General features: G+C 32.0%; 1 protein-coding gene across 1 annotated transcript in view; it reads right to left on the reverse strand.

Annotated features, from left to right (window-relative positions):
• LOC136980591 (uncharacterized) overlaps positions 1-20,043 on the reverse strand; it is a 33,075-nt gene extending 13,032 nt beyond the window's left edge. The window contains exon 1 of the mRNA XM_067276732.1: positions 19,923-20,043. Coding sequence (XP_067132833.1) covers positions 19,923-19,994 — 72 coding nt within the window. The 5' untranslated portion in view covers positions 19,995-20,043. The remainder of the gene's footprint in view (positions 1-19,922) is intronic.
• Positions 20,044-21,953: the final 1,910 nt, after the last annotated feature.

Raw genomic sequence — 21,953 nt, forward strand, 5'->3', positions numbered from 1 at the left:
CTCACAGTTTACAATAGGAAATTTTTAAAAGTGACGTGAAAAATTACGTTAAAAAATTGTACACACTCGACCAATAAAAGAGATCTTTACATTTAAAATATTCTTGTATAAATCAATCTCAATTTCTTTTATCTTCTCCCTGATAATAGATCATTAATTAAGAGAACGTCGCCATTTTATTTCACTCGGAAAAAATCGAATTTGTTCAGCTTCATTAACGTTATTATTAAGATATTTTCAAAAGACATTTATCAAACTTGTGATAATCAAGAAGGCAAATTACAATAAAACCTCTGCTAGTTGGTCGCGGGTTCGCACCTCACCAACGTCACTTTTCCGGATTTATCTCGTGTCTAACGCTTAAATAAAAGCTTCTTTCTCGTAGAAACCCATCACTTTCTGCCGATTGCCCATATTTTTTGGGTATTATTTGGTTCCATATTCAACATTTTTATTGAGTGACTAAATTTCTCGTATATTTTTTTCCTTTTCTGAGAAAACATTTATCTAATTAAAATATCAATTGTAAATATTTAAGCATAAATATAGTTGCCTAATAATAATAATAGAAAGTTAGCCAAACTCTATTAATTCTAACTCAGGAAAAAAATTCCTACGAACATAAATGTAGGAATTTTTCCCCTCAACTTTTTTGCAGAAAGAAATATCTCAGCAATTTTTGTAAGGATTTTCCTTAAAACTACAGAATTTCTGTTTTTGATTGTAACAAATAAAATATCTTTGTATTCTTCAAGAGATTTGTTAGGGATATTTCCCTGAAATTGGTTGCAGAAACATTTGTGCAGGAACGTTTTTTAGATATTTTCTTGAATTTGAGTTTTACACAAAAAATTATTGCATTTATCTAGGGATTTGTTAGGGATATTTCCCTAAAACCGGTTGCAGAAACATTTCTGTAGGGATTTCTACGGATTTTCCCTAAAATCGGTTGCAGAAATATTTGTGCAAGAACGTTTTTTTAGATATTTTCTTGAATTTGAATTTCACACAGACAAATCCTTGCCTTCACATCACAGGGCATTCTAAAACCCTGTGATATAAAACCCTCATTCTAAAACCGTAGCAACGTAATCTACAACAGATAAATTTAGGGCATTTCAAGCTCGTGAATTTCAATTCAATAAGCTAAAATGGTAAAGCTTAATTCATGGAAATATTTTTTTAATATTTAGTTGATTCTATTCACGGGCATCACGAATTTTCGCCGAATTTTCAATCATTTCTGGAGGATTTTCATACAAAAGTTCAAAAAACTTTACGATTGTCTTCTACTGTAGTGTTGCCCTGTGCAATCTTCAACTTTTTTTCAGTTCTAGTAACACGAGAAAAGCAGAAATAATTCAAGTAAAATGGAAATCGAACCCGGTATCTCCATAAGATACGCCGTTATTTCTATACAGTTAGGTAAACGGAAAAGTAAACTTGAATAGAATGAAAATTAAGCTTTTTTACATAATTGTAAGAAAGAAAATTTATCTATTTTTGAAAAAATTATGTGAACCCCCGCAAATGAAACTGCTTTTACTTTGTTCGCAGCGCCAAAAGTGCCACAGTGGTGAGTTTAAATAGTAATATTTTTAAGGAAATGTCTTCAGTGTATCCTGAAATTATTCTCCCATCATACAAAAGGTGTTTACTTAATTTACTCCTTTTTGAAAATAAAATCCCATAAACCATCAAAAACTTCAAAAATTAGCTGAGAAGATGATACAGTTTTTAATGTTTATGAATAAAAAGTTTATAATTATATTAATAAATAAAAAAAATAAATTGATGTAAAATGATACAGAGTGGTTTATTAAAACCATTCTACACTTTATTGTTATTGTTATTCATACATAAGCAATTATAAATTACATTTTCTTTAAAATTTAACGTATAACACGCATGTATAATTTACCCTTTTTACAAATTTACTGGATATTTAATTATAATTTTTTTATCTAAAATGAGTTAGAAAAATTATAACTCATTTCTGTTAAAAATAAAATATACACACAGTCAACCTTTAACAACGGCAACCTCTAAACGGCGGCCATTTTTTTAGAAACATTTCTTTTTGAAATGCATACAAAGTGAGCTGAAAACAACGGCGACCTTTTGTGGTCCCGTCAGTGCCGTTATATAGCGGTTTCAAGAGTAAATGAAACTTTGATGGATGTTATATCGGGTCTACTCCGATATAGTGAACAGTTTTGCTGAATTTTGTTATATTTTATCTATATAATCAACTCTTGACATTGATGATAAAATGATGATGGTGTTAATGAGTTCGCGCAGCGATTTTTTCAGATGATGTACAGTACGAGACGATGATAAGTTAGCTCAAATGAAGTACATGATGATGTGTTGCCTTAGATGAAGTACATGATGATAAGTTAGCTCAGATGAAGTACATGATGATGAGTTAGCTCAGATGAAGTACATGATGATGTGTTAGCTCAGATGAAGTACATGATGATGTGTTAGCTCAGATGAAGTACATGATGATAAGTTAGCTCAGATGAAGTACATGATGATGAGTTAGCTCAGATGAAGTACATGATGATGAGTTAGCTCAGATGAAGTACATGATGATGTGTTAGCTCTAGATGAAGTACATGATGATAAGTTAGCTCAGATGAAGTACATGATGATAAGTTAGCTCAGATGAAGTACATGATGATGTGTTAGCTCAGATGAAGTACATGATGATAAGTTAGCTCAGATGAAGTACATGATGATGAGTTAGCTCAGATGAAGTACATGATGATGAGTTAGCTCAGATGAAGTACATGATGATAAGTTAGCTCAGATGAAGTACATGATGATGTGTTGCCTTAGATGAAGTACATGATGATAAGTTAGCTCAGATGAAGTACATGATGATATTGAGTTAGCTCAGATGAAGTACATGATGATATTGAGTTAGCTCAGATGAATGTACAGTAAATGATGATGAATTGATGAATTAGCACAGTGTTTTGAGAAAACGCTATATCGAGACTCCACGAAATTAAAACCGTAAAAAGTGTGTAAATTCACTCTTTAATGCACAATTAGCATCGATTCTGAAGGGTGAAGAAAAAATATATATATATATATATATATATATATATGACGTAATTGTTTGAGATGATGAAAGAACGTAGCACATATTTTTATCTTGGAAGAAAAATAGTCGAAGTTTACAAGAGTGACGATCGATAAACTTATTCTGTCAGATGAAACAGTGAATCTAGATCATAGACAACTAAAATAACAAAGTCTGATTTGCTTTGGTCACAGCTCGTTACACAAGAAAATTGAGTGCAGGTGATGATTCTCCAGGATACAAGAATGAATGAGACTTTAATGGCTGTTTGAATTTACAGGTTTCAACATGGTAAACACTAAATTTAATAATGTTTGCCAACTCTCTTATATATTTAATTGAAATTTTCCAATTATTTTACGTCATTCTTCAATTATTATGCGTTTTTTTTCTAATGATAATTAACTTAGAAATTGTATTTAAAATCTAATTTAATTAAGTAAATTAAAAGTTTAGTCTGCCATTGAATTATGTTTATCTAGAAGTGTCAAGAAGTGGGATGTTCGGGTTACAAGGTATAAAACATTTGGTGCTGACCAGTCGAAAGGTTTAGGAGTTAATAGTGTGAAAATCGAGGAAGGGGTGGAGTCAGGGTGATTTATGGTAACCCATATTTTCCACAGGATCTAGACATTAAGTATGAAAAATTTCGTGAGAATCGGTGAAAAGGGTTAGAAGTTAATAAGGTGAAAATCAAGAAAGGGATGGAATGACATAGGGATAAAATCAAGGAGAGGGGTATTGTGTCTATGTCTTGTGGTAACCTATATTTTCTACAGTTCTAGAGAGTAACTATGAAAAATTTGGTAAAGATCAGTCAAAAGTTTAGAAGTATATAGGAAACAGACAATACTTTCTATTTATATATATATAGATAGATAAATAAATAATATACTGATATTTTTCAGTAACCTAATTTTGAAGTTAAACTTTTTAACAATTATTTTGTAGATATCCGGCTAAATAAACAAGCAACAAGTTGCTCAACTTTCCCGGCAACATTTAAAATTTTGCTAGCGCCATCTGTCATCACACTCTATTAAAAAACATTTTATATTTTTATCGGTATAAAATGGCGATAAGCTTAATTTTAAGGGTCGGAATGGGTTTTATTGAAACAATTGTAAATGCTAATAACGAGTAAAAGTCATTAAGTCCGATCCTACTGAAGATACACACGACCCCCTCGACCTTTAGCCACCAAAATTTAACAGCATCAATCCCTCTAATAAACAAATCATCCTGCAAAATTACAGAAATTTTTCGACAAAGAACACAGAAGTTATTAAGCTCCAAACAGGGTGAACAATACCGTCCCCCACACATACACCAACATCCATACATAAAGAAATTGATCCCGAAGTTTTTCCCATTTCTCAACGTTTTAAAGTGTCCTAAGTCCATAAATGTAAAAATCTTGAGAGAGGACTTTTTTGACCGATTGCCATACTTCTCCTCTATTATAACATCCGGAAAAGTAATAATAGTGTCTATATCTAACTTAGAGAGAGATGTTTGTATAAAGATATCATTTAGTATCAGTTAAGACATATCATCTTGTGTTTTCAGATCGTATTGAAGATATCGATCCTCCATTACGAGATGCAAATACAAGTTTCCTGTATTTTGAAGCGTAATATTTTATTTCTTTGCTGCGTAAATTTATTAATTTTATGAGTGCATTAACCGGTCTTAAAGTTTTGGTGTTTGTGGCATCGCCACAAGTGGGCGATCTGTCGATGAAGATGCCTCCTGGAGGACTTTTTACAAGAAAATTGCCTTTATTTAGGTGTTAGACACGAAGAAAACTCGGAAAACGCCACGTGTTTTGGCGAGGCGCGAACCCGCGACCAGTGTTGAGTGGTGTTATTCATTCGGCAAGTAGAGTAACAAAGGGGCAGTCGCTTCTTAAGATGCTTCATTCCTAACAGGATCTCTAACGCCTGTCTTTATACACCGTCACTCTTATAGAACGCCAATGACTACTCCTGAATACATTTCATACCGTCAGTCGAGCAGATAAGACCATTGAACATTGGTACAATGTCGCGGGTTCGTATCTGACCAACTGTCTGCGAGTTTTCTTTATCCGTTTTGTCGGGCCAGTTTAGCAAAGAATGGTAAACTGAGATTAGTGCCTCACCAACTGCTGCCCACGACGTGTCTATAAAATCCCTGTTCAGGTGTAAGACACACAAACAGGGATTTTCTAAGAGAAACTTTCAGTAGAAAATTCACCAGGGAGGCACCCCATTGGCAGATCTCATCACTTCACTTAATACTAATGAAAAAAGACTAGAATCTTGAAGATCCTACAGAGATTTTGTGTTTGTTGCTAATATACACACATAAAGAAGAATGTTTAACGTAACAAACGTTATTAAAGAGAACTTCAGTCATACAATTTACAACCTTTCATTATTCATTAAATCATTTTGTCTTGGAAGAAGAGAAGAATATAAACGTGTTGTAACAAGTTAAACTTTTGCTTTAATAAAAAATTGTAAAGCAATCTTTTGTGTAAATTATAGTAATGCCAATTCAAACAAACCCCTTTATATCGAATGAAGTGTTTCTATGGCCTCTGTTTTAATAAAAAAAAGTATTGTAAAAAACTTTCTTATTTTGAGGGTGCAATGGATAAAGAGGAGGAAGGGGGAAAAGGAAAGAAAAAGTAAAGTATAATTAGTTAAAAATTTAAAATAAAATTAAAATTTCGTTGTATTTCGGATTCGAACCTAACAAATGTACTGGATGCATGAGGTTTTCCGGATTTCTTCACGTGTCTAACACGTAAATAAGAGCCAAATCCTTGTAGAAAGTCCTCTCGAGAAGAACCTCGTTTTTGCACTCACGTTATTTAGTGTTAATATTAAATATTTATAAATAAATCGTAATTATTTAATAAACGTAATTGTCTGGGACCATCTTTTTCTGAAAAAAAATTGCCATTGTTCGAATTCTCCATTTTGGAAAATTTTGCACAATTAAGAAGCCGTACAATAAGGTAAATATATCGATTAGAATCACTTTAAGGAAGTCCTAAAAATTGGATATAGAAAATTAAGAGAAGAATAAGGAGGAAATAAATAAATATAAAAAGTAGTGATAAAATAAAATCTGACATGTTATTATTCATATTTTCATTGTAGAATGTCAAATGAATGCATTTTCTTTCATTGTAAAAGGGCGCCAGGGAGCCGCATCTAATTACACCCTCCAAAAGAGAAGCAAACAGGATGTGACAGTGATATATGACCGGAAGGAGGAAGGACGATATGTTTGAACTTCAATGAAACATTCCCGCCAAATTCTCTTATAAAAATATATTTTAAATTTTTTAAAAAAGTATGTTACTTAATGAACTAAGAGAGAACGTTTGACAAAGCGATTTCCAATAAGGTGACCAGTTTAAACCCCCCGTTTATCACCCCGACCTCTCCCACAGCGGGCGTGACCTAACCCATTGTGGATAAGATTAAAAAGGCCCTTTCAGTGCCCAATATTGAAGAATATGGGAAGTCCAACCTCTATACAACGGACACTGGCGGATACGTAAAAAAAATGGCCGTTGTTTTCTATTGAGAATATAATTATTCTTCACTTCTTTTCTTAGAATATCCTTCAAGAATTTGAAGTGTACTCTGGTAATGATTAACTGCAGCCAACCCTCGATATAGCGTCACCCTCGTAAAGCAGCAATGAATACATCTTTCGTGATAGAGTCTAACTTCGACGTAGCGCTACCATTCGTTCGCCTCTGAAATCGGCACTAAGTGGAGTGTGGCGCTAAACTGGGTAATCTCTAGCGGAAAGAATTATATATTGTAATGACGTCTATACACAAGTTTGAATATGACAGATTACAAGAATGATTTTAGTAGTTTGTAAGAATGTTATTTTTTCATAAATACTGACGGATTTCCTATTTAATTTTTATGAGAAAGTGTTATATACAGGAGCGTTAAATCGAGGTTCTACTGAATACCGTCTCTGATATCTGACAGAACTGTCTCTAGGCATCATTACTATATGCTATTCCCACAGCACCACGTACGATTTTGCGCCATTTTCAGAGATAAACAAGTGTTGGCGTTAAATGGAGGTTTGATATAAATATATGTATAAAATTACAATGTAAATATATTTTGAATGTGCAATAATAGTTTAAAAAGCAAATGTTAGCTAGGTTTTTCAATGTTTGTACTATATTTAAATTCATTTATTAGATTTGTACATCGATGTAGCGCCACTACTTGCTCGACCCTAAAATTTGCATTAAATCTTCTGCAGTAGCGCTTTATTGAGATGGCGCTATATCGCGTTTCGACTGCATAGATACGATGCTATAATTTGTAGTGTTTAGACCTTTATCTACATTCTCCTGGATTTATTTTTATGCTTTATAAAAATAAACGTTATATAGTCGAGAAAATCAAATAATATTACTCTAACCCAATAAAAATTGTTTAAAGTCAAGAAGTTTCTTCAGGCTGCAAGAAGGCCTTAGACACAGAGAGGCCTGAAAATTTAAAATTGATCACCATTCCCCCTAAATAACTCCACTAATACTCCTATAAACATTGCAATTCTTCTTGTTTGAGGCTAATATTTGAGGCATCATCAATTGGGTATGTAACGTTACAGCGTGATTTACTATAAACATTGTGCAGGGTGTCGATTACTATCCAGTAATTTAATTTAAATTAATTTATTAAAAGAATAATCATAATGTTTTATACCTTAAAACGTTAACAAGCGCAGAAAAGTTTAAATTGGAAACACAGTCATATCCCGATATAACGCAATTGCTTCCAAAATTACAAATAAATCTAATGTGAAGTTAAATCGAAGGGCCTGAACAATGAGAACTACAACAGCAATGTCTATCCATACATGCTAAAAACCCCATATGTGCCAGCCATTAGTGAAGCACGAACCCATTGAAAACCCCACTCGGCTAGCCATTAGTGAAGCACGAACCCATTGAAAACCCCATATGGCTAGCCATTAGTGAGGTACGAACCAAGTGTTAGTGGGTTCGTTCCTCACTAACGGGGTTTTCCGGTTTTATTCACGTGTCTAACACCAGTATCTCCCAAAAGCCTTTTCGTGTGGCATCCCTTGGCTGATCGCCCATGTGTTGCGTTGCCATATCCAAGAACAGATTTTTATGGTGTGTGTGCCATATGATTCAGTGATAACAATGCTGCCCCTTCGCTACGTAATTCGCAGAGGCAAGAATATTCTGTATTTAATAGTTCGGGAGTAATCATTGGCGTTATACGAGGGTGACGCTATATAGGAGGGCGCTATATCGACGTTCGACAGTAAAGTTCTTCGAGTTATTTCTGTACTTTATATTAAAACATCGTAATCACTTTCGTAGTTAAAGTCTCGTGAGTTATTTGAGTAGTAAATTGGAAAGGGAGCGTAACGATGGCCTAAAAGAGTTCTTATGTATATCGAGCTTACATATAAAAACCCCCCTTTCAACGTTATACCTTGACGCAATTAAATTTTTTATGACGTAATAAAAACACATTGAAACTTAAGAAAGAAAGAAATGAAAGTTTTCCGAGTTTCAATAAAACAGTTTTCTTTTTTTACTTTTAATTAAATTTGCATTAGCCATTTCACTAAAACGGGGTCAACGTATCTTTAAAAATATTGAATAAAGAATCACGATGAGTTTGTGGCTTTTATTTTTTATTAAAAAAAGAAGAAAAAAGTCATGATTTTTGAATATTAAGTGACAGAAAAATGTGCTACTTAGTCGCGGTGGGGAGCAAATGAACACGACAAAAAATAAAATAAAAATGAAAATATTGATTTAACTTTACGTCATTTTTAATGAAAACTCGTGAATATTTTCAAAAAAAAAAGTCTGATAATTCTGAAATAATGAATAATGTAATTTTTATCCGCAATCTTTAAAGAAAATCTGTTCTTGTATGTGGTAACACAACACATGGGCGATGGGCTAAGAGGGAAAGAACGTTCTGTGCTAAACACGTGAAGAAAACCACGAAACCCCACAAGTGAGACATCGACCCACCGGTCGTGGGTTCGTGCCTCACTTGTTGGGTTTTTAGTGTCTTCGTGTCTCAACAACGGCCGGTCGCGTAAAGCTTTTTACGTTTTCTTCGCGTGTCTAACACTTAAATAGGGAACATATAAAGTCACCTCGGTGTTGCGTTGCCTTATTACACCAATTCAATCTGACCTTGTTGCTAGCCATCTTCCAAGAAGGTTATTTAATTTATACTAGAGTCAATAAAAGGGTCGTTTATAGTCTCTGTATATGAATATTATATTATATGTAATGGATCAAGAGGAAACACTTTAAGGCTCTATAATATGATATATAGATATTATATGGTGTATATCATAGGGCCTAAACATAGTATCAATATTATCAAAGAGCTAGACACATCGTTCAAGTAATAATAATAACTTTAAATTAAAATAGAAGGCTTGTAAGTTATTAAATGCCATATTTAAAATTTATATAAATAAAAAAAATTATATGTATTTTTTATAGGCGTATCGAGTGGCATCCTCACATATTGGTGTGTGATGGAGAAAAAATCATTAATAAAAGTGACACCGACAGGCGACGTTACGTCGCCAACATGACAAATAGAATGTCTTTCTATAGAAAAGAAAAGCATTGTGTAATTGTTTTGATACCTGTATTTAAGTGTTCAAACTCGATAAAGTATCTAATTTTCTCTTCAAATTGTAAATTTTTATTATTTAAACCCCGTTATAACGAGTATAATCGACGGCATAAGAAAAGTGATTATGAAACTGTATATTTTAATTATATTTATGTAATATGAACCCCCTATTATGTTTAAAGGATGTAAAATTCTACTGAAAATTATTGTACTGTTCTTTGCAGCGTTGCAATTAATAATTTTCGGTTGAATATCGTAACAAAGGTCCCCAATCTTTCTCGCTTGTTGACCTCTATTCGAAACTAGATTTTTAATTTCTCAACCCCCAGACGACCCCTTCGGCCCTCTAAATAGATGGATTGATTCTCGGAATTAATCGATTCTTCTAGTATTGGAATTATCTTCTAGAATGACTTCTAGTAACAAGGATTCTAGGAGTTATTTTTGTAACGGGGATTCTAGAGATTCTTTTAGTAATGGTGATTGTATGAGATAAAGGGAATTCTATGACATCTAGTAATAGTGATTCTAGGAGTTATAAAGGGAATTCTAGAGATTGTTGTAGTAAAGGTTTGTTCTAATAAAAAAAATTCTAAAGATTTCTTATAGTATAGGAATTCTTACGGGTTGTTACAGTAGTGGAATTTCTAAGGGTATAGTGACGGGAATTCTAGGGTTTCTTTCAGTAATTGAGTCAAAAGGTTTTCCAAGGATAGAGACTCCCAATACAACTCTAGTATAGGTAAATAGTATAGTATAGTATATAAAAAAATTAGTCTAGTATAGAGTATAGTAAAAATTAGTATAGTAAAAACTAGTATAGTAAAAAAACTAGTATAGTAAAATTTAGTATAGTAAAAACTAGTATAGTAAAAAACTAGTATAGTAAAAACTAGTATAGTAAAAACTAGTATAGTAAAAAACTAGTATAGTAAAAACTAGTATAGTAAAAACTAGTATAGTAAAAAACTAGTATAGTAAAAACTAGTATAGTAAAAAACTAGTATAGTAAAAACTAGTATAGTAAAAAACTAGTATAGTAAAAAACTAGTATAGTAAAAAACTAGTATAGTAAAAACTAGTATAGTAAAAACTAGTATAGTAAAAATCTAGTATAGTAAAAAACTAGTATAGTAAAAATTAGTATAGTAAAAAACTAGTATAGTAAAAATTAGTATAGTAAAAAACTAGTATAGTAAAAAACTAGTATAGTAAAAATTAGTATAGTAAAAAACTAGTATAGTAAAAATTAGTATAGTAAAAAACTAGTATAGTAAAAAACTGGTATAATAAAAATTAGTATAGTAAAAAACTAGTATAGTAAAAAACTAGTATAATAAATATTAGTATAGTAAAAAAACTAGTATAGTAAAAACTAGTATAGTAAAAAAAATAGTATAATAAACATTAGTATAGTAAAAAAACTAGTATAATAAAAATTAGTCTAGTATAGTATAAAAAAATTAGTGTAGTATAGAGACTCCCAATATAACTCTAGTAGAATATGAGTCCCTTAACCAAATCTTTGATTGAGAAACCCTGTACTAGTAGAACCCGCAAACTAATAGTTTTCAAAGAAAAATAAATGTCTGCAACTTGTACTAATACTTTTTATAGTTTTATTGAATTAAATTCTAAATATTTTTTCACTTTTATCGCAATTTTCTTGAAAGTTTTCATCAAGATTCAGTACACGAAAGAATTAAATTGAGTGTGAAGTTATATGAACTTGTGGTATTTAGGTGTGAAGCACAAAATCACGAAAGTCCTATATTCTACAAATGTTTGATAAAGTTTGGAATAGTGCTATATTGCTGTTAGCCATATCATAAGTAAAATATCCTGTTAAAATTTGACATTCGCTGAATGGATCAATATCAATTTAGAGAATGATAAAATATAAAGAAGGCTTGACGTACAAGTTGTGTTCTTACTGAATTAAAACTTCGATTTAACAATTAAAAATTTATAAAAAACATCTGATTATAAACTTAATTATTTGTGTATTAAGCAATATTTTCTGATACAAAGTAAGATATTTAACAAGTTTTTAGTGTTGGATTGATGCAACAAGAGAACACAATCTGCCAATGAGGGTGGCCTCGGAAGACGTTTCTATGAGAAACTGATCCCTATTTACGTGAAGAAAACCGAAAAAGTCACGTGTCCAGCTCGTCAATGAGGTGCGAACCCGCGACTAACTTCCACTACTGATTAGTAGTTTTATCCACTCGGCCGATAGTGGACCCACAAACTTGAAACTATAGTTTCTTTTAATGGCATAAAACTATGTAAATAAATTTACTAAAATGACATTTTTGCTGCTTATTAAAAGATAATTTCATTTATGACTTTTTCATATTGATCATTTTTATATAAAACAGTAAATTTGGAGGGTTTTCCTCTGTTTTCGAAGCCCCCTCCTAACATACTCTGTAAGCCTTCTTTATCTAAACCTGCTTATGAAAAATTTTTCTAAGATGCATATATGTTACGTTTATTCTGTTAAGAATAATGAATAATGAAAACCTGTCTAAAAGGAACCTGCCTAAAGGGAAAATGAATCTAGGAACTGAACGATTTTCTGTATAAAATGCTGTTATAACTCACAAACCTGTCTATTCCGGAAGAAGAAAACTTGTTGACAACCGATTGAGTAACATAACCTGTGTAAAGCGGAATTTTTTTTTAGCGTAACAGCAGATAAATGAAGTAACATGATATTAGTTAATGTTCATATTAATCCTTTTCTGGATTAATAAAAACATAACCTTGTATAAAACGGATACTTGACAAAATCGAAAATTCTGGCGATCATCGTCGCATTCCGTTTTAAACAGGTTTTACTGTATAAATTAAAGGAAATCGCATTCGTTATAACAAATGGAGATGGTGATAAAACGTGATTATGAATCCACCTGTAAACAACGGCCATTTTTACGTTCCTCTTAATTAATGGCCGTTGTTTAGAGGTTTGACTGTATAACTGATTCTATTGATTTTATCGTTTACTTCAATGATACTGTAAACAATTTTCTTATTACGTAACACAGCTTAATTACAAATAAAATGAAATTAATTTTGTGTCGCTTTCGATTGTAATTAATCTTAAATAATTCAAATAATATAAAATTAATTACATTAAGATCATATGTAAAATTGTTCTCGCATTATCTTAATTATTGTAAATTCTTTTACTTCTCTCAAAATGAAATTTTACAGATAATGATTTTTTGACAAGACGTCTACCGTAATTATTGTTAAAAAATTGTGTTTCACTTAATGTGACATTATTCTAAACTGTTTACAGAGGACATTACACTTCAAGAGTTAAGATGAGAGATATTTTAATTACGTAGCAAGAGCTTAAATGATGAGAGAGAGAGAGAGCGAAATTATGGTCATAAAATGGGTAATAAAAAGTCACCAGATATGTTAAACAGTAGAAATTTTTAATAAAAACACATAAAAGCATTTTTTCGAGGGAACTAATTAGATTTCACGTGTCAGTAACTTGTTTAAAAAGAACAGAAGGTAAAGCACGTTCTTTTATGTTCCTAAACGCGGATATGATGGATTCGGATTGTTCTACAGCCGACCATGTTCCTTACTCTATTATAAGCTCTAATTGGATAGAATTAGCTTAGTAAAAGATGTTTTATTGATCTTATTTTAATCTTTATCCTTCTCTACGTAGGTGTAGCTTAGAGAAGTCATTTCTAAGATACACCCACCAAGAGGATGAAACCCACCCACCAATTCAGAATGAAAGGGACTTGAGATTGTTGAAATGATTCACCTCCCAGAAGATTTTATCAAAAGAAACTAGTACGAAACCCAGAAAACTTCGAGTGGCTGTTCGTGAGGTACGAACCCGCGACTATTGTTGACTTATACACTCGATACTGTTGGGCTCAGTTGAAAGGAACAACTGAAAAACTCGAAATTTCAGGAAGAATCATGCATTACTATTATATATATTATTATTTTTTCATAATTATCTACTTACAAAATTAATATTAATCTGTATTATGCTCGTTTTTATTATGTAATTAAATTATTTAACACTTAAATAATTTGATTAGAAAATGAGCACAGGAAAAAGGAAACTAAAAAATAATCGCATTATCTACAAATTTAATAAAGTTCAGAATTTTAATTACTTTGATCACAGTTTAAGCTGATTTTTACAATTTAATGCTAATTAATCAATAAAAATTAATGAAACGAAGTGTTATATTAAATATAAGGTTAATTCTTTTTAAATTTTAAAAAATAAATAAAATCAATAATATATAAAGTCCAGCAACAAGTTGCGTAACTTTCCCGGAAAGAATAAGTTAAAATGATGTGTGACACCATCTGTAATGAGATTCTTTTTTTAAATTCTTATACTTTCAATTATTATAAAATAAAAAAAGACCTTAATTTTGAGGGTAGAAATGGGTTTTATAAAAAAAAAAATATATAAATGCTAATAACGAGTAAAATCTCCAGTACTTCCGACCCCACTCGAGATATGACACGCGACCCTCTATATCTCTTCAACCCGTTGACCTTTAACCACCAAAATTTAACACCATCAATGTCCCTAATATACAAACCCCCGCGAAAAATTTCAGGAATTTTCGACAAAAGACACCGGAGTTATTAAGCTTCAAACATGGAAAACAAAACCGTTCCCTACGCACACTAATACCCCTACATATAGAAACACCCCATTTTTTTGATTTATCGACGTTTCAAAATCCCAAATCTTGGTAGGGGTCATGAACTCTCGATATAATGAACAATTTTATTGGTACTTACTCTTATTTGTTCCTGTAGCAAGCTCTCGATACAGGGAATACAGGCTTAGTCATTTAAGATTTCGTTATATCGGGAGTTTGCTAAATATTCGAGTGAAAGACTAAACGACCAGAAAATTAATTACAGCTTAATTTATTATTATTATTATATATGTAAACAGTTGTTAAAGATTAAACGTGTAAGATTAATATTCAGTCTTAAACAACCATGAAGTATTAAGGATGAAAATAATGCAGTTTATCAGATTTAAACACTAAGCCACACTTAAGACATTGTCTTAATGGCACTTTTCCACGTTTATTATTCCAGAAATTTACTTGAAAGTTTCTAAAGAAAGTTTCCTTTATCATCTTAACTAAATCCTCCGCTCTTCTTTCATACAAAATGCTTTAAAGTCATCAATAATGTGAGGAAAAAACCTTGATTAATCACTGTTAAAAGACAAGTTCGACTGAGACAAAGCAGTTACCATAAATTACAGAATTATGAAAACATCAGAAACATTCAACGCTTTTAATCTTAATGTGAACTATGATTTAAAGGGAGAACCATTGACAAACTTTCTTGAATGTACCGAGAAACCAAATGGTTTGGAAGAATCTTATCGACTCTTTACTCGAATCGTTTAGCTGATTTTAAAGAGCAGTTAGTGAAGCAATAACAGAGTGCATAGAACTTCTACCTCTATTTAGGTTCAGGTGCCAGAACAGCCCAGAGTGTGATGGAGGCCTTGGGCATAATATAAGTTGGGGCCCCACAGGTTTGGTTCGGTTTTATTCGTGTACGGCTACACGAACGACTCGAGTATGGTCTTTTATTTTAAAAAAGCCCGTTTAGGTGTTACTGACATGAAGAAAACTCGGAAAACTCCACACTAGTTGGGAGATGCGAACTCACGACCAGTGTTCAGTGGTTTTATCCACTCGGCCACTGGTGAGCACAGCAATAAAGAAGTAAAGAAGAAAAAAACATTATGTAGGGCCCGTAATTCCTCAGGCACAAGAGAATTTGCTTTTCTTTCTTTCCCCTTCTCTAGATTTCCCTGTCAATTGTTTCACCTTAGCATCCCGTACTATAAGAGTGGAATTAGAGATGAATTCGAAAGAATCGCTCTCAGATCCTCTTACCGCTTTGGGAAACCAAGAATCGAATCCGAGCAAGCAACTCCCCGAGAATTCTTCATGGCAGGCTCTCTTTTGTTACCCGGTCTTTTCAATTGTGGTCCTGGCCGAACCCAACAAGGATATAGATAAAGAAGCTAATTTCGCTCTGATAGGGTCCATACATTTAACAAGGATTTAACGTTCAAAACATCGTGCAAATTGTTAAATATTAAAATATGTTGTCTGTATTGACAAGCCAAAGTGTAGATGTCCAAGTGTCTCAGAATTTTCTGTAAATTCAGTACGAAAGTAAACCGATTGAGCCACGAATTACACGCGTGGTTCTTCACAGGAACCACGAGTACTTCTAAATACTTCATGCTGAAAAACTGCACGCGGTTCTTTATAGGAACCACGTGATTCTTTACGCTGTGAGGAACTACGCATGGTAATTCACAAAAGCTTCTACGAACCATGCACAGAGGATGACGTATGAATTACGCGTGGACCTATGAAGACCCGCACGTGTAGTTCATGCATCATCAACATAGACCCAGTTCAAATTACCCATTATTTTTTTCATTAAATCAAACCATACGAAACAAATCAGATATTTCAGCTTCTGTAGAAGCAAACTCATTGTGTTATACTAATCGCGGATTATACTTCAGCAGTTAAATGTATATTACATTCACAAATTATAATTATCTATATTATGTAATTTATTATTTACTTAAAACACGATTTTCTTGTACACCGCTGATCAAAAGTGAATTTTTATTTCCCTGAAGAACAGCTGAAAGCAAGTGACAATTTTTTAGACCTTTATTTCGTTTATAAATGAGACGGTTAAATGATTTACTTTGAATCACACCTGATGTAGTTCTTTCAAGTTGAAAAATTAATTTAATTCGCTGTACTATGGGAGCCAGCCCACATCAGCCCAGTGGATAAAACCTATCAAAACAAAGTTGCAAGTTCACTCCTTACTTTCTTCACTCTAAAAAGTGTTTTTTCCTGGTTTTATTAACATCTTAATAGGGTCCTGTTTTCCATAAAAGTCCTTCTAGGAAGCATTCCTCCTTTGGCATGTGTTGTTTTGCCTTATTTCCAGCAGTGGTGTTTTCCTATTAATCTTTTCGCCTGCAGGCAACCATTTTTAAAATGCTATTTTATCCCCTATAAACACCTATTTAAGTACTTTCAAGGGGTTACAGTACATTTCTAATACGAAGAAGAGCATTTGCTGTATTGCACTCACCTTTAGAGGTGCTTACACTCCAGAAGGATTTATGGTCACTGGAAAAAAGTGCATGCATCCAAATTTAAGAGGATCGTCGTTTTACAGTCACTAGAAGCTTATATACTTTATAATTTGTGTATTACATTAAACTAATTATTCCTTAAAAACTTAAAAATTTATATGAAGAACTCCCGATATAGTGAAGAATTTTATTAGATCTTCCTGTTCTTCATACCACATCTTGATTTAGTTTAGTGTTTGAAACTTCACTACATCGGAAATTTGTTGTATAATATTTAAAAAAATCCCTCCTACATAGAATTTATAATATCAAAAAATAAAATAAATTGAAAATGAATATAACGAGAACAATATATTTCGAATAAACTGCATCTCTCAGTCAAGAAACTCCTGCAAGTATGCAACTAGTAACGGTGTTTCCTTCCATTCTGATAGTCTCATGAGCATTGCAGCTATCTTCAGCTCCTCACTGAACACAGAAGAGGCGTGAAGAAAGAAGGTTAAGTTGTAGAACACTTGAATACCAGAGAGAATATGTGTATGTCATTGTATGCCCCTTGTGTAACGCATGATAAGAAGAAGATAAGAAAGATCTTAAATTAGCTCTGGGGATTAAACTATAGATAGGGCCTTCTTACTGTAGCTACTAGACGATAATTAATATTATATAAATCCTAAAAATTCACTAAAACGAAGGATTTTTCGGTATAACGAATATGCAAGTGTATTAGAAATTTGGAACTGTGTAAAACGTTTGGCGATCTTCGCTGAAAAACTTAACTTAATTATAATCAATCACAATTAAAAATTTAAAGTACAGTAAAACCTGTTCAAAGCGGAACCCGAATAAAGCGGAAACCCGCCTAAACGGAAAAAAATTCGTCAAAACGAAACGGTTAAAAAAAACCTGTTTAAAACGGAACCTCACCGGGAAAAAGGTATTCAGTACCGCGTGATTACAGTTTACACGGGTTTTACTGTATATCTTAATTAAAATACAGTAAAACCTGTGTAAACCGCACGGTAGAGAATATTTTTTCCAGTTTGGCAGGTTCCGTTTTGAACAGGTTTCGTTCTTAATACGCAAGATCTCACCGTTCCGAAGAATTCTTTCCGGTTTATTAAGATTCCGCTTTAGACAGGTTCTTCTGTAAAGAGTTTTAATTTAAAATTTTTTACGATAATATTTTTATCGTTTTATTTTATTTTATTTTTTTACATAAAATATTCATTGAATTTTATTGAGCAATTCCTCTATACAAATTGCTGTGTATGAATTTTGATATTTGATCGTTATTTTGACCCCCCCTTTCATTCCCTCGTTTCCTTAATCGATTTTATTTGAATGAATCACGAGAAAATTTATAAATTGCACTTTTAAATATTATTTATTTAAAATTTAAGCAATTTTCTTTCGTAAATTGCCAGCAAATCTATTTTAATTTTATTATTTTATTTAGAAATTTTCCATAAAATTCACTGACTAAACTTATTTTATTTCTAAAATAAACACACAGATATCTTATTTATATATTTTAAATATTAACAATTGAAACTCCTCGTCATAACAGCAATTTTTTTCACATTATTTAATAAAAATGTATACAAAATAACCTCCAAAGACCACCCCTAAACAGCCGCCATTTTTTTTCCACGAATATGTATTTTTGTCTTAAAAACACATAGAAAATCACCTCCAAACAGTGGACACCTGTAAACAGTGACCATTTTCTCGCCGTTTAGAGGTAAAAAATAAAAAAAATTAATATTTTTACTAAAAATGGCCGTTGTTTGGAGGTTATTTTGTACGCATTAAAACGTATCCTTTTTCTAGCAAAACCTGTAAATGGCGGCCAGTTTTAATAGCAAAACAACCTCTAAACAACGGCCATCCTTTTACGTTACCGTCGGTGTCCGTAGTTTAGAGGTTTAAGAAGAATAAATTAATTGTTCGATCTGATTGAAGGGATGGAAAAATTTATATATGTTTTAAACCGATTTTAATTAAAAAATAGGTGTAAAATTTGCACATTTAAATATATTTTGCGGTAAATTAATGATTAATTTATGCGATAAAACCACGTAGAAATGAAAAAGTATCGGGAAATTCATCAATATTAAAGAAATTTCAATTTACTAATTGAAATTTCTTTAATATTGAAGAATTGATTGCCTCCAAGTCGTGAGTGGAAACACAAATTTCCTTCGTTAAAATCAGCAAAAAAGAGGAAAAAACAGACTTAAATTAACTAAAAAATTTTAATTTAAATTAATTTAAACCTTGCATTTCTAGTTAATTTGCATAAACTATGCTTAAATTAGAAGAATTTTATAAATCAACAGCGCAAGACTTTCAGTTAATCGAGTTAATTTACTTAATTAAATAATCATAATTAAAAATTTTTAAACGTTAATTAGACAAAATCCTAATATACAGGTTGGGCCAAAAGTCAGTTAACATTTAACACGTCCCGTCGCGGGTAATTAGTCGTATAAAGTTGGCGACGGTTAAGTTTGGTCCACCCCACGAAGGTGAAAATATTGGATAAAAAATATATATATATATATATATTAAAAATTTTATATTTTTCGCGCGCGAATCTATTAAATTTAGGCGTTATATATCATATTTCTGCACGCTGAGTGCCGAGAGAGCGGCGAGAGGAGATGAAAAAATGATGGAAAAAGTGGGTATTGACGTATCAAATGCGAAGAAATTTTGATTTATTATTTATTAGTCTTATAATTATCATATTTTTTCACTTTTAAACGCATTTAATTCCTTTTTTTCTCGAAAAAACCGTTATTCAGAGGTTAACAACCGTGCTTTAAAATCGATCACAATAGTGTTACAACGGAGGAAATTCCTAAAGTTATTTAAGACGAGGAAATAAAATTAAGTTTTCTGTATTTTTTATTATTATTTTCCTCCATAAATTAAAGTAAAAATTCCACTAAATAAAACTTACCAAAGTATAAATTCCACTAACAAAACTACCTCTCCTGACGGATTTCCAACAACAACACTTCAAGATAGCCATCCCGATTGTAGCACCTCCTCGCGGTACTAACAGGAACTAAGCAATGATAACGTCTGTCTGTCCGCTAGGGTCTGGATTGTCTGCTAGAGGGAGCCACCGTTGAGTGGCTATTAATCTTGTCCCCCCATGTGCTTGGAGTCGATCGAGTGACCCGCCGCTTCTCTCTAAACAATCTTGCGGCTGGCGATGTAAACTGAAGAGCTCATTTGCATAAATTATGAACGGAATGGCAGCGTTTTCACCTTACGAAGAAATTAAATAAAGGTCGAATCTGTTTATAAACTCCAAAATATCCTCCCTTTTTCTAATCTCTCGCCTGGAAGGAATGGTTTAAATTGCGCTGTTTAATCCCCTTTACGTGGAGGTAGAGTTCTTATAACGATCTAAACACACCCCCCCCTTTCAGGTGGGAAAAGTAATTACTGCCATTTTAAAATCCTTTTTACTTACGGGTGTGTTTGTTATGGTGATTTAAATGCTGTATCCTTTTAGTTTTCTTTTTTTAACGTGGGAAAATTGGGTATAACGATTTAAATATCCTCCTTTTTAGTCTCTTCTACTTGAGAAAATTGTAAATATTCCCTTTCCAGTTCTTTTTACTTGAAGGAAAATTAGATATAGTAACTTAAAAATCCTTTTTAGTGAATTTTACTTGAGAAGAAAGTAGATATAACGAATTAAACACCTCTTTTTAGTGTATTTTGCCTGAGAAAAAAGTTGATATAACGTCTTAAATACCTCGTTTTAGTGCTTCTTGCGGTGATATAAAAATAATTAAATCCATGCCATTGTTTTCTACCTTGTGTTTTCTCCACTGTGATTCTTAAATCTTTATCAAAATAGAATTTAAAATTCAATTAATCGATTTAAAAAAATTAATTTTAAAAGAATTTAAATTAAAATTATGAATGAAAACTTGAAGAATGATTAATAATTTAAAGCATTTCAAAAACATTTTTTATAAACAATTAATTAATTAAATATTTAGCAATTAAATAAGAAATTATTATGGAAAAGTACTTTAAAAAAATCTAGCAACGAGTTGCGTAACTTTCCCGGCAAACGAATTTTAAATTGCCTGTGGCTCCATCTGTTATGAGATTTTATTCTAAATTTTTTTACATTATTAATTATTATAAAATGGGGCATTAATTTGAAGGGTACAAATGAGTTTTATAATTAAAAAAAGTAGTAAATATTAATTATGAGTAAAATCTTCATTAAGTCCGACCCCACTCGACATAACACATAACCCCTCTATCTCCCCAACCCCTTGACCTTTAACCACCAAAATTTAACAGCATCAATACCCCTAAAACCCGAACCGCCCGGAAAAATTTCAAAAATTTTCGACCAAAGGTATACGAGTTATTAAGCTTCGAAGTAGGTGTACAAAATCGCGCCCTTCACACACACAACACAATTACGAAGACCATAAAAACACATAGAAATTTATGATTTTTATGGTAATTCGAACAATTTCTGAGTTGTTTCTAGTAATTATAATTAGTTAATCATAGATTTTGTTATAAAATAAAATCTTTTATTTACATTTTATCATAGAAAATGAAAGCTTAAAGGACTTCCTTGCAGCTATTCTCCTCTTTTATGAGGTCTCCTGCTAATGCTGCAAACTAACTTTTAATTGCTTCCCATTAATTGCAACCATTATTATTTTTGTGGATCATTTTCAATGTAGTTTATCGCATATTTGACCCCCAGACAACGGCCACCTCTTAACAACGATCTTTTACTTCCGTCTGCAGCCGTCTTCACAGTTTCATTGCATATGTTGCAGCAGAAAGTCAATTAATGGGTGATGATAAGGGTGTAAATTAGGATTCGTGTACTAGAAGTGGATGTAGATTTGCACATTTTAATTCGGGCCCTCCTAACACAGGTTCTAGTATATTAATTAATAACTTTCCGTTGAATAAATTAAATATTTCTAGACTTATT

The sequence above is a fragment of the Centruroides vittatus genome, unplaced genomic scaffold, assembly GCF_030686945.1.
Source record: "Centruroides vittatus isolate TY-2023 unplaced genomic scaffold, ASM3068694v2 contig_717, whole genome shotgun sequence".
NCBI classification, from domain to species: Eukaryota; Metazoa; Arthropoda; class Arachnida; order Scorpiones; family Buthidae; genus Centruroides; species Centruroides vittatus.